General features: G+C 44.6%; 1 protein-coding gene across 4 annotated transcripts in view; it reads left to right on the top strand.

Annotated features, from left to right (window-relative positions):
- Nucleotides 1-1,068: 1,068 nt before the first annotated feature.
- Nucleotides 1,069-12,276, top strand: part of EEA1 (early endosome antigen 1) — an 86,846-nt gene continuing 75,638 nt past the window's right edge. For 3 of the 4 annotated variants that reach the window (XM_030477945.1, XM_030477947.1, XM_030477944.1), the window contains exons 1-2: nt 1,069-1,257; nt 9,737-9,829. In XM_030477945.1, the coding sequence (XP_030333805.1) occupies nt 1,234-1,257; nt 9,737-9,829 (117 nt within the window). In that variant the 5' untranslated portion in view covers nt 1,069-1,233. Of the gene's footprint in view, nt 1,258-8,807; nt 8,989-9,736; nt 9,830-12,276 lie in introns of those variants that run through there. The other variant, XM_030477948.1, reaches the window with a different exon arrangement.

The following is a 12,276-nucleotide window of genomic DNA, read 5'->3' as shown; positions in this document are numbered from 1 at the left end:
AATTTCTTGTAGGCCCCCTTTAGGTATTGGAAGACTATTGTAAGGCCTCCGCCTTCTCTTCTCCAGGCTGAAGAAGCCCAACTCTGAGCCTGTTTTGTAGGAGAGGTGTTCCAGCCCTCGGATCATCTTTGTGGCCTCCTCTGGACTCGCTCCAACAGGTCCACATGCTTCTTGTGTTGCGGGCCCCTGAGGTGAATGCAGTACATCTTGGTGGGGCCTCACCAGATAGAGATGCTTTCTTGGATGAACTTACGTTTTTGAGCTGTACTTTTTTTTTTTTTTTTTTGAAGGTAGGTGTGCGTTTGTGCAGCAAAATGTTCTTTTCTGACATTTAAAGAACATCTAATGGGTCATGCCACAAGGTCGCCTTTTCAATTCAGGGCTTGAAGGAAGCAGCTTGTTCCTCCAGAATTAAATTTTCAGTTCATTGTCCAAATGAGTACGTTTCAGCCATACTCCTCTAACGTGCATTCCTGAGCACTTCCAACACCTCACGACTAGCACAGTAACACGGAGCTGCGCTGGCGCTCTGGCTCGTGCTGGGGACCGGCACCTGCAAGTTCAAACTACAGCTCGTTTCCTTCCCCTGCCCAGGACCCGATTCTGGAGCAGTGACAGCAGCGAGGAGCCCCGCAGCTGCCGCGGCAGCCCCTGAGGGCGAGCTGCCGGGGACCCGCAACGCTCCTGCCCCACCACCAGCGGCCTGCGCGGGCTCTGCAGGCCGAGCGGGCAGCGGGCGAGGGCCGGGGGAGGCACCGCCGTCCCCGCTTCTCCCTCCGCAGCCTCCCGGGCGGCACAGACACTGGCGGCGAGCAGGGGGCTCTCCAGTGCTGACAGAGGCGCGGTACTGGGCCCGGCGCGCAGGGAAGGAGCCCGGCCCGGGCCCCGCGGAGATGGGGGCGCGGACCCCGCGCCGCCACAGCCACCCCGTCCCGAGGGGCAGCCCCGCCAGCCTGGCGTCCTGCGCCCGGGCGCTCCGGCCCCTCTTCCCCCGATCTCCCTTCCCCCGTTCCGCGCCCCGTGGGCAGGCGGTGGCAACCCCGTCCCCCCGGGCCCGTCCCTCCCCGGGGCGGGGCGGTGAGGCGGCTGCCCCGCCTCCGCGGCCGCGGCGGCTGTCACGGGGCGAGCGGGCCGCGCCGGGCTCCTGCGGGGCGGGGGCGGTGCTGTGCGGGGCCCCCCGGCTTTCTCCTCGGCCTGGCCGCGGCCGCCCGGCGGCATCCGGGCTCCGCCACCATGTTCAGGCGAATTCTGCAGCGGGTAAGGCAGTGAGACCCGCCCCGGTTGGCGGCGGTGAGGGCGGCGTGCCCTGCCGTGCCGTGCCGTGGCGTGGCGGGGAGGTGCCGCTTCCTGGTGCCGGCAGCGCTCGGGGCCGGGCTCCCCGCGGCGCGGCCGGAGTCACCGGCTCGGCCCGGCCCGGCTCGGCCCGGCCCGGCCCGGCCCGTCCTGCGGCGCAGCAGAGGGGATAGGCCCGTGGTGGCTGCAGAGGCCGTGGGCTTGTCCGCCGCCGCCTCCTCGCCCTGCCGTGGGGGACGGCCCGAGCCCCGACAGGGCGGGCCGGGCCGCGCCGGGCCCGCGATGCGCGTCCCTCGGGCTGGGCGGGGGTGCCGGCAGCGGGTGGGCCCCCGCGGCCGGGAGAGGGGCCTGCCGGTGGCGCGAGGGGCGGCCCTGCCCCGGCGTGGCTCTTTTTCGTAGCGCGGCGGCGGCGTCTCCGCCCGCCACCTTCGGTCGTCGCGGGGGCTCCGAGCCGGCCGCGCTTTGGGCAGGTTCAGGGAAATTCCGCCTGGGGAGAGCCACCGCGGGGATCTGGGGTGGTTTCCCCGGGGACCAGCAGGCAACAGGCTCCCGACGCCGAAAGCCACCCCGGCAGCCACCGGCCAGCGGTCTCCCTTATGTTAGGAACCGGCTTTTCCGGCAGCTCTGCCTGCTTTGTGAAGCCAACTTGTGACACTCGTTTATGAAACCTTTTTCTCCTTCCAAAATGCTCGCGTATCGCCGCGGCGGTACTAACCACCTTGAAGTTCGCTGGTGGCTCGGGTGGAAGCCGTCGGGGAGGTGCTGGTGAAGGGAAGGGCAGGTGTCAGTCAGCGTGGCTCAGGGCTCGGGGAGTCCGTCTCTGGCGCTCGGCTGAAGGATGCACCCAAAAGGGTTGAGTCACGGCGGCGGTGGGAAGGCAGCGCTCCAGATCCCGCACAGTGCCTTGTGAAAGGCGCTCACGGGTAGAGGAGAAACCAGCTGCCCTGCGTGTTTTATCTGAGGTGTCTTTCAAGTATTTCTTTCAAAGCATGCTGTCTGCATAACACGTCTATGGAAGGATGTTTTATTGGAAATGCTGGCATGCTTTCTTCAGCTGCCATGCAAGAAAGCGTTGCTACAGGAGTGAGAATTAACAGAGGGGAAGAAAGTACATCAGTATGCATGCCCCCAAGTTTTTCAGTGTAAAGCGTGCCTCACGTTGTTTTTCGGTCATAGACCCCTAAGCAGGTGAGGAGCACTCTTGGTCTAATTGGACCTTTGTGTTTACAGGGAAGAACTTCCTTCCTGAAGTTTGATGGGAAGCCCTACTAACAAGCAGGGAAACTTAGTGTGTACCTAATTAAATATTGGCAGCTTTTAACTGAGTGTTTATTGATTCTGAGAAATAACAGGCCAGCAAAGAAAGCCTCTTTGATAGAGGAGGAAGCTCAATACAGTGCCAAAGGAAATTTGCCTCTAAATATAAGTTTGTCTAAACACTTCCTACAAAAATCTAAAGTCAGTGTGAAAGTTTTCATGTGTTGGAAGTGGTCATCTTCTCTGAAAAGTTTAAAGAAATAACTTCCCTAGTGGCTCCCGAAAATTACAGGATTACAGCAAAGCTAATTACAAGAAAGGCAAAACAGACTTCTTCCTGCCCCAAAATAGAGAAATGCCAAGATTTTCAAAGGTGTTAATATTTTAATTGGTGTAAATAACTATGCTTTTAAAAAAACACCTCTTCCTGAGAGAGCTTTTAGAAAAATAGTGATTGCATGTACAACCTCATACATACCTTTCTGACTTACAGTCTGTGGTTGGCAAAGTATGAAAAAGACTTCTGATGTACTTTGGTGTTAACAGTGAGCTTTAGCATGCTGTCAAATCTGTTTATAAAGAGCATAGGTATTAAAATCTTTCATGTCTCTGAGGCAATAGCTTGAAGGCCAAGGAACCACCTCTTGACCCTTTTCTTGGGCATCATTAATGTAAATGGGAAAAGAAATCCACCTTCCAGTCACTGAAATGTAGTTTCTTTTATACGTATTGGGTTTATTATTTGATTATAGGTGGTGCCATCCTTTCTAGGTGGATGGCTAGTCATTACTGGTGATATAACTTGAGTTATGGAAGTATGTTTAAAAACCCCTAATTATTACATTCCTTTTTTATTTGTAACTCAGCTGGCCATCAAGCTACAAAGATACTGTTTATAGTTTTAGTCACTTATTTGAAAGTCTGAATCCTGACTTTTTAAAACATCAGATGTTTCTTTTTTATACTGCTTCTGTGCCTTGATCACCTTTTTATTTCTTCCACGGGTTAATTTGTGTTTTTAAAAGCATCTTCGTGGTCACTTTGAATGGCATATTTTCGAAATAGAAATTACATACTTGTCACTACTGAACATTGCTCATTTAGTGTTTGAAGTTAGTATTTCCATGCTGTCTTCAGCTAGGTCCTCAGTTTAGGTCCTTTCCCTGCAAGCTGTTTCTAAATGTTATGTGTGTTTTCCATGTGACATCTCGGGGATCCATCTGTTCTGTACATTTGCACTGTAAAACCCCCGTTCATTCATTCTTGCCACTTCTCAGTTCTGTGCATGGTTCGTCATGCTGATCTAGAAAAAGGCTGTCTTTCCCAAAAGACACCTGTGTGGAATGTCTGAGACACGATCTTTACTGCCAAGATATTTTGATATTTGTCAGCGTATTCTTTAGAGAGCTGCCTATTCTTTATTGTGTTCAACTCTGAAGGCCCTTTGTGGCCATTGTCTCCCCTCTCCTTTGCTCATCTACTAGCAGGGCAGTGGCTGTTGCCTCTGATCTGTTAAAGGAGAGCTCACTTCTTATATTTGCAAGATACCAAAACTTAAAAAAACCCCCAAAACCCACCAACCAAATCCCCCAAAATTAAAAAGTCCCCACTTTTTGTAATAAGGAGGCATTTATTTTCAGCTGGTGAAAGAAGAATTACTTTGACCTTCTCCTGAGCGTTCTTCTCATCGCTGGTGTTTTGTAGTGAAGGACTCATCTGTTGGGCCAGTTTGACTACTGTTTACAGTAGTTTTTGTCTTCAGTCTTTGTGTTAAACTGGCTGTCTGCAACTGTTAGTGACTGCTGTGTTTGGGTGGTAAGGTCCTGTTGCTCTGTTTCTAAAAATGCTTGAGTGCTTGGTCATGAGATCTTGGGGTCTAGGTGGAGAACAGGGCTTTGCAGGCATCTCTGTAGCTTGGGTAGCACAGTCACCTTTTCTCTTGCTCTAAGCTCAAAAGCAGAGATATTTACTTGCCTAGGATGCATTGCATCTCATGCCTTACCTGTAATTTTATGTTTATAATTGCAGGACTTGCTAGATAGCTAATTTGCTTGGATGGATGCTGAACTGCAGCTGTCTGTGCTCATGGCCACCCTGTGGGGTTGAGGGGGGCATATGTACCTCTTCCTGGGCACAAGGCCTGCTTGCCTGCAACTGATGGTGCGATGGGAAAGAAAGGTTTTATGCCTTATGAAGTCAGGAGTCATTTCATTTTACGGAGTCATAAAATAGTGTTGCACTTTTTTAGAATTAAATAATAATACTGTTCTCTGTTGCACTGTGCTCTGGCACTGAGAGTTGTTTGATAACAAGGGCTTTGGCCTTCTTATCTTCTCATTCTTGCATCTTGTCCATTGCTTCAACACCTTAATATGTTTGGACAATAGTCCCCTTCTGTAGTATTTAAATCTGTGTTGGGAAAACTGTATAAATCCATATTTATTTAGACTTTCTCAAGGCTTAACATACTTTCAAAGGTTTAATTTATTCTGAATTTAAAACTGCTGAATAGAGTATCATAACTGAATGGAGCGTAGCAATAGACAGATAAATGACGATGCAAAATGACACGGTAGCGATCCATATTTATACCCTGTCATTTTAATACATTAGCTCAACTCATTCATTATATAATTTTCAGAAAATAAGCTGCAATCATTGTCATCCTTTTAGTCATTAATGATGTTTCTTTATATTAGCTTGCAGCTTTGAGAAAACACAGAGCGTTATGAAGTTTAGGATATTATTTCTACAACTGTAGTGCTAGTAGCAGAAACATATGCCTCTCTGCAGAGTAAGCAAATAGAACTGACAGCTAGAAGAGAAATACACTGAGTGAGAGACTGATTTTGCATCAGTCTTTCAACTCCAGCTATGCCTTTAAGGGTTAAATGTTCCTTTTGTAGAAAGACAGAAACCTGTATGAAGATTTACTTTTCCTGTGGGATTCATAACTCATTCTTTTGCTCCCCCGTATAGTCCAACTGAAGACAAAGAGCATCAATCTGAGCCTTTCCTTAGTTCACAAAGTCTGAGTTGTTCAATGTGGTGTGATCTTGAAAATTATTTTCTTTTTAAACGGAACATGGTATAACAGTGGTCTGGGAGGCAATCTTCAACATGTTTGTGAACCTATTTGCATGATCAATTAAGAATATTCCCAATCCCCCATTCATTTGACTTGTGGAGTATGTTTAAATTATATTACAGCCCTGAAAGATAAGTTAATTGCATTTGTGGTCTCGGTTTCTATAATATTCTTTCAAATTTGTAATAGATTTTTCTTGCTAGTCTGTATTACTTTGCAAATGGATGCTATGGGGTGATTCTCCTGATCTTGAAAGTTACTTAATGACCCCTTTCCTTCCCACCCTTCTTCCCTGTGCATGCCACTCACCAGGAAATGCCACCAGCACTGGAACTATGATTTTTCTTTTAAAGAGAGTGCATTGTTTTTTTAAAAGTTAAAAGGGTTTTACCAGGTACTATGTAATAATTTCTGTTTTATATCTTGTGTGTAGTAGGATATGCCATGCGGTGCCTTTTAGTGTGATTATAGCATGTCTGAAGTGTTTCATAATGTGAATACTTTAATCAACTACATAGTAATAATACTGTACTTCTAATATAAGAGCTTTCATCCTGGAGGTTGTAATAATCTCCAATTTGTAGTGCTGGAACTAGCAGAACTTAATATGCAAATCGCATTGCGAAATGCAGTCAACTCTGGGGTGAAATGTGATGGGCGATTAACAATGCACGGTAGAGTATAAGAAGTTATGATGTAAGGTGAAGAAAATATTGTGTTAATTGTCGCAGAAGATTTTTAGGTTTGGGTTGAAATTATTAATTAGGTATGCATACGCTCAGGTATTGCAAAAGTAGAGGTATGTGCTGCGTGTCTAAAGAGATGGTTGGACCATCTCTTATTGCCATTGTCCAGGCTATCGAGTTTTGTTCAGGTTCTCCCTCTGCTCTTGTGCCTGTCTGTCCAAGGCTACGTAAAGGCACATTCTTTAGTTTTTGGAGCTGAAGAGTGGAACAAAAAGCTTTCATTTCTTGTAAAGCATTGGTGAAGAAGTGCATATCCATTAATGCCGACACTTCGTCTGTTTTAAACTACGCCATTTCTACTTGTGGAAGTAGATGCTGAGACAGATAGGGGTCCAAGTTCTTGGGCTTTCTAGAATAAACAGCCACTATAGCTAACTTCCATACAAAAGCCTTTTTACCATGTTCAGATTTCTAAAGCCTTTTTAAAAATTCATGTCAATAAGAAATTGATTCTTATGTCGTGCAAGTTCAGCTCCTTTATGGAAGAAAGCTTTGACACCTGACCATCTTCCCTTATGTAGACATATGTGTATATACATCTTCTATGGATTCTTTATTTTTGCACAAAATGGATTCACAAGCGAGACTTACATGTGGGTTGCATGATTGTGGTTTATGGGTTGTGTGGAAAGGAACCTCTGAACTATATAAACCGAGAACTGTTTATAACATTAGATGCAATAATTCAATTTCCCTGTCTTACTGAGAAACTCGGCTATACCTTACCAATTGCTTTAGGTATTATTCTTCTGACTGTCAATGCACACAATCCGTGTTATTAAAATTGTGTTTCAGAGCTCTCCTGCGGGATGTTTGTTTCCGCAGGGCAGCACTTCAGAGGTTGCAGAACAATCTGGGCAGAAAGGGAACTCGGGAACTCCCTAGCTTGAGCTCCTGCTGTGAGCAGGACCAGCTCAGAGGTCAGCAGCAGGCTGTTCAGGCCTTGCTTCATCCTGGGATAGCTTTTTCTTATGTCCAGTGGGAGCCAGTCTTGTTTCAGTTTTTGTGTATTTTCCTCCCACTATGCGCTGCTGGGAGCAGCCTGGCTTTCTCTCTTTGATGACCTCCTCATAGATGGTGGTGGGGCTGCTGTTAGGCCCTTCCAGAACTCCAAGCTGAGCCAGCCCTGTTCCCTCAGCCTCTCCCACAGGTCAAGTGCTCCAGCTCCCTTTGTGGCCTTCTGCTGAACTTACTCTGTTTTGTCAATGTCCTCCCTGGATTGGGAGAGCCAAGACTGGGTGCGATATCTTGATGTGGTCCCACGGTGTTGGCCATTGGTGGGGTCATCACTTCCCTTGGTTGGCTGGGCTCCTGTTGCTGCAACCCAGGGTGCTGGTGGCCCTCTCTGCTGCCACGGAACTCTGCTAGCTCTTGTTCTGCTTGCTGTCTGACACGAGCCCCAGGTGTTTTTCCGCAGAGGCCTGTGTTTCTGCCAGGGGTTTTCCTTCCCAGGCACAGGACTCGTTGTTTGTCCCTGTTGAATTGCATGAGGTTCCTGTTGGCCCATTCCTTCAGCCTATCTATATCCCCTGAGTGACCCTGTCCCTGAAGGTATCAACTGGTTCTCTCAGTTTGATGTCATATGAAAACTTGATGAGCATGCACCCATGGTCCATGCTGTGATGTGCCTTGTTTACTGTCTGTATCAGTAACCTGGAGGAGAAGTACTGATTGATCCCTTCATTTTGATGTGGTTTGCACGTGCATCGTATTCTTTGCTTATACTTTTTTCTGCCTCTCCTATTATTAACTTGGTGACCTTGCATCACCTTGCCTGTTGCTTTGGTATGCTGTACTAGAAACTATGGTGTTCTTTCTTTCTTTAGAAACATAAACCAGCTACAATAAAAAAAGTCATGGGAGTAGGAGAACTAGCGTGTGTTCATCCCTTAACTGATAACCCCAGAGAAGGCTGGAATGAGGAGAGATAGTCCTCTCACTGTTATCAGCTCCAATAGCTTGCTGCTTCACTCCTCCTCACTTCCCTTTGGCCAGTCTTTGGAGCGTTTCTGAAATTAAACTGTATCTCTCTGGGAATTAAGTCCTTAATCAGTAAACTTGGCCTTTTTATTACATATTTTTATTTAATTAGTAATAAGAATTTATCTTTATGAAAGTTGGAAATAGAACATTCTTTACAAAACAAAGCAGGAAAATGTACTTTATCTTCAAAGAATGGAAAAGCATGCATGCTCCAGATATCTTATAAAAGGTTATATAGTTGATTTGTGTAGGGGAAAAAAAGGATATATTTGAGCATGAAAACTCAAAAACAAATGCTATTTTGGAGACACCAGGATCTAGAAATGAAAACTATCTACTTCTCTCCTTCTCTGTAGATTTCAATCTGTGTAGTTAAAATTCTGTATCTTTAATACCCCTATATTAAATTAGAAAATCCTTTATAACATTACAAGTATTTGCAGATGGGCTAAGCTACAGCAATAGCATTACTTCATCCCATTTGCAATTGTCATAATGGAATTGGATAATAAACTTTTGTTGAAACTAGGGTTGCATATCAATATCAAAATAATTTCTTTACTTGTGTTTCCTTTGAGGCGACTAGGTTTTCTGCCATCGGTCAAGCAGTTCTGGAGATGAGTAAGAGAAGTTAAATTTAAATCAAAGCTATAGTTAAGTAAGCATTATAAGCTGCGATCCATCTATCCGGATTTTGAATCGTGTAGTATTTCAAATTGATTTGCTTATTTTGTCTAAATCTGTAGTTTCAAAAACTGTTGTTTTCATTTTCAGCATATTCATAGGAGGTCTTTTTATAGGTTGTCTTTCTTATTAACAGGCTTCATTTGTATTTTTTCCAAATCAAGGCAGTGTACCTTCTTGCATGTGTATTACATCAGCATGGCCCTCACTCTTCAGTTTTCTTTCAAATATTTAAAAGTTTGTTCAGATTGTAAACAAGTTGTCAAGCAAGTAGTATGATACTAGTTTACTACTTCTGAAGCTGTTTAGATTGTAATTTCTAGTGTTTCTCTATTAGATATAGAGACCTAATTTAACATCAGAGTCAATAATATAAGGACAGAATTTAGCCTACTTCTTTGTTTTTTATTGAGTGTTCATGAGAGGAAGTGGTTTAAAATCCTGGCCTTTGCTTCTGGTATCTGCTTGTTCTTTGATGCATGGAGAGTCTTGGATAAAAGCTTTTGTTGAAGTGTTGCACTGAAAATTATATAATTGAGTGTCAGCTTGTTCACTTCGTTACTCTCGTGGAGGGAAAATACTTCTGTATTCCAGCAAGTAGAAGAGAGACCTTTGCATGCGCACCATGCTTTATTAAGTACAGTCTGTTGACTCTCATTTTTTTTTTCTTCTCCCTCTATTTCAGACTCCAGGTAGGGGTGGATCTCAGAGCTCAGATTCAGATTCATCTGCCACACCAGGAAATGCCGTGGACGTGAACAATGAAGGCTCCTCCGAGGTACTGTGCACCATACATGGGACTGAAGTCTTAAACCTTGGGTGCTGTTTCTCTGGTCCATGAAGCTGTTGAGAGTAACTTTTGATGCCCTACCTAATTAACAGCTGTACTACATAAATACTCAGAAGTGTCACTTTATAAGAATTGGTTGTTTTTTAAGTAAAAAAAAAAGGAAGGCTAGGCCATATTTATATGTAAATGTTAATTAGGCTTATCTATCTAAATGTTCACAAGCAATACTTCTGTAATCCTAGAGATGAATTATTAAAATTCAAAGCAATGAGACATAAGCTTAAGTAAATATTAGTAAATATTTTATAAGAGTTCCAAAAAAACCCAGAGCTTAACATTTTATCACACTTGTACTCCCTTTTCACCTTGCTTCTGCTAAACTATAACTATACGGGGAATCCTCCTCCTCGTTGCGAAATATCAAATGTGTTGGGTTTTGTTTGGTGTTGGTGTATAAATCTACCCCTTGTAAATCCTATTCATTTTTATGTGCTGTTTGCCATACTTAACCAGCAGAATAAGTTGTCGTCCTTTCTTCAATCCCATAGTACAATGTCTTTGGATTTACGGTGTTGTCAAATATTAACTCTGAAAAATCCAACTGATTTCACTGGCTGTTGAAGCTAGTTTGTGCTAATGTAGCCTGATTACCTGTTTCAAGCTTAGCATACAAATGCAGTGCAAGGTTCATTACTCCTATTACAGCATTAAAGGGAGCAAAGTGCCTTTTCTTACACTGAATAAAGTGTATGATGATATAAATACTCCAATGTCTTCTGTGATAAGAGGAGAAACTTTCACTGTGCTGTTTAAAATCCTGATTGCCTTGCATCTGCGTATCTGCTTATTTCTTATTTTTGAAGCCTTATTGCAGTCAGTATAATCAGACATTCCTTAATATTTTGTTGCATGTTACACAAGTCATGCATTTGTGAATTCAAATCTGCCTTACATGCATATTTACGCTGTCCCTGAAGCAAATAAATATTCTTGAATTCCAGACTAAAATTTCATTACTTCTGTAGTTAATTAAGGCATAAAAATGTGCAGTGAGGTAATTGCTTCTTTCCAAAGTTTGGCTAAAATTGCACAATTCTGTTAGCATGAGTGCAGTATCACTGACTGTGCAGCTTGTGGGTGTCACAAGGTACCTCAACACTAATATAGTAGTATTTTCTTAATGTAGGGTGAGCTTTCAAAGCGGTGGTGTGCCTGCACTGTTGCACCATTGGTTTTTCTTGCTACCGAGTCAAAACTGGGTGAGACCAAAGGCTGCCATAGCACTTTTGGTTGATACTGTATAACGTGAAAAACTGTCTGTTAGTTGTCAATAATTGTGCCATTTGTTGCATTAGTTACAAGTGGGGTGTTCTGCTTAGCATATTCAAAATCTGTTTCAAGCTGAGCTCTGAAGCTGGTGATGGGTTTTTACTCTCCTGAGATTCATGGGTTGCAGCATGCAACTCGAGCCTTTCTGTTGGTCTTCCTTTTCCTGCACAGCTGGCCTGAGATGTTGCCTCTGTGAGAGCTTCTCTCCAGGAGCACCATAGGTGGGACTCTGCAGAGTGTTTGTTCTCTGTTTTACTGTTATATTGCCACCTGGTTCTTCAGTATTATGTAGACAGAAATCCAGTTAACTTGTTTGCGCTCCAATATTTTTGGCTAGATTTTGTAATTTGTATTGCTGCAAGATTCAAATGGAGAATAATTATTAAATCTGCACAGATTCTCATGTTTCCTACTTCCTCAAGCCTGGTTGAAACCAATCCTGATTTTTGAGAATTATAGTATGAGTGGGGAATTCTGAATTCAAACTGTTCCTGGCTCAAGGAGAGGTAAAAATCTGTTTTAGTCTGGTCTGTGGCCATGTCAGCATTTCAGATCACACATAGACCTGTAATCAGGTCTAGAGACATCATTTATTCACTGCAGTCTGTCCAAGGAGGAAACGTTTGCATCTATCCTACCTTTGTAGCTTAGGTCCCAGTGCAACACTGTCTGCAGTTGCTAAATATTCCATGCTTGCAGTGAGTCCGCCAACATGCTTACACTTTCACAAGTGTAACGTGGCTGCATGAGCTGGACAGGTTTGCCACAGACGTCCTTTTTGTAAGGGGTCTTAGCTTTACCGTGCATCCATGGAGAGTTGTGTTCAGTCTGTTCTACCTTCGTCTGTAGTGCTCTGCCATGGAGGTGGAAGCATCAGAGCACTTTACTCTCTAGCCTACTTTCTGTAGGTGTTTAAGCATGTAGCATGTGTCTTGAAGATGTAAAGCTGTTGTTCTGTAGAAACCAATTTAACTTGTGGCTTTGGTAAATCTCTGGTGAGTATGCTGAGTTGGTTTTTTTTAAATCCTACCAAGGAAGGTGCATAATTTTCCCTATGTGAGCATGGCAGCCAGGCAGGCATGCTGGCACTTGGGCCTATCCTGCTG

This window comes from Strigops habroptila, chromosome 3, assembly GCF_004027225.2.
Source record: "Strigops habroptila isolate Jane chromosome 3, bStrHab1.2.pri, whole genome shotgun sequence".
NCBI lineage: Eukaryota > Metazoa > Chordata > Aves > Psittaciformes > Psittacidae > Strigops > Strigops habroptila.
Note: the sequence above shows the minus strand (reverse complement) of the source record. Positions and strands in the feature narration are given on the sequence as shown.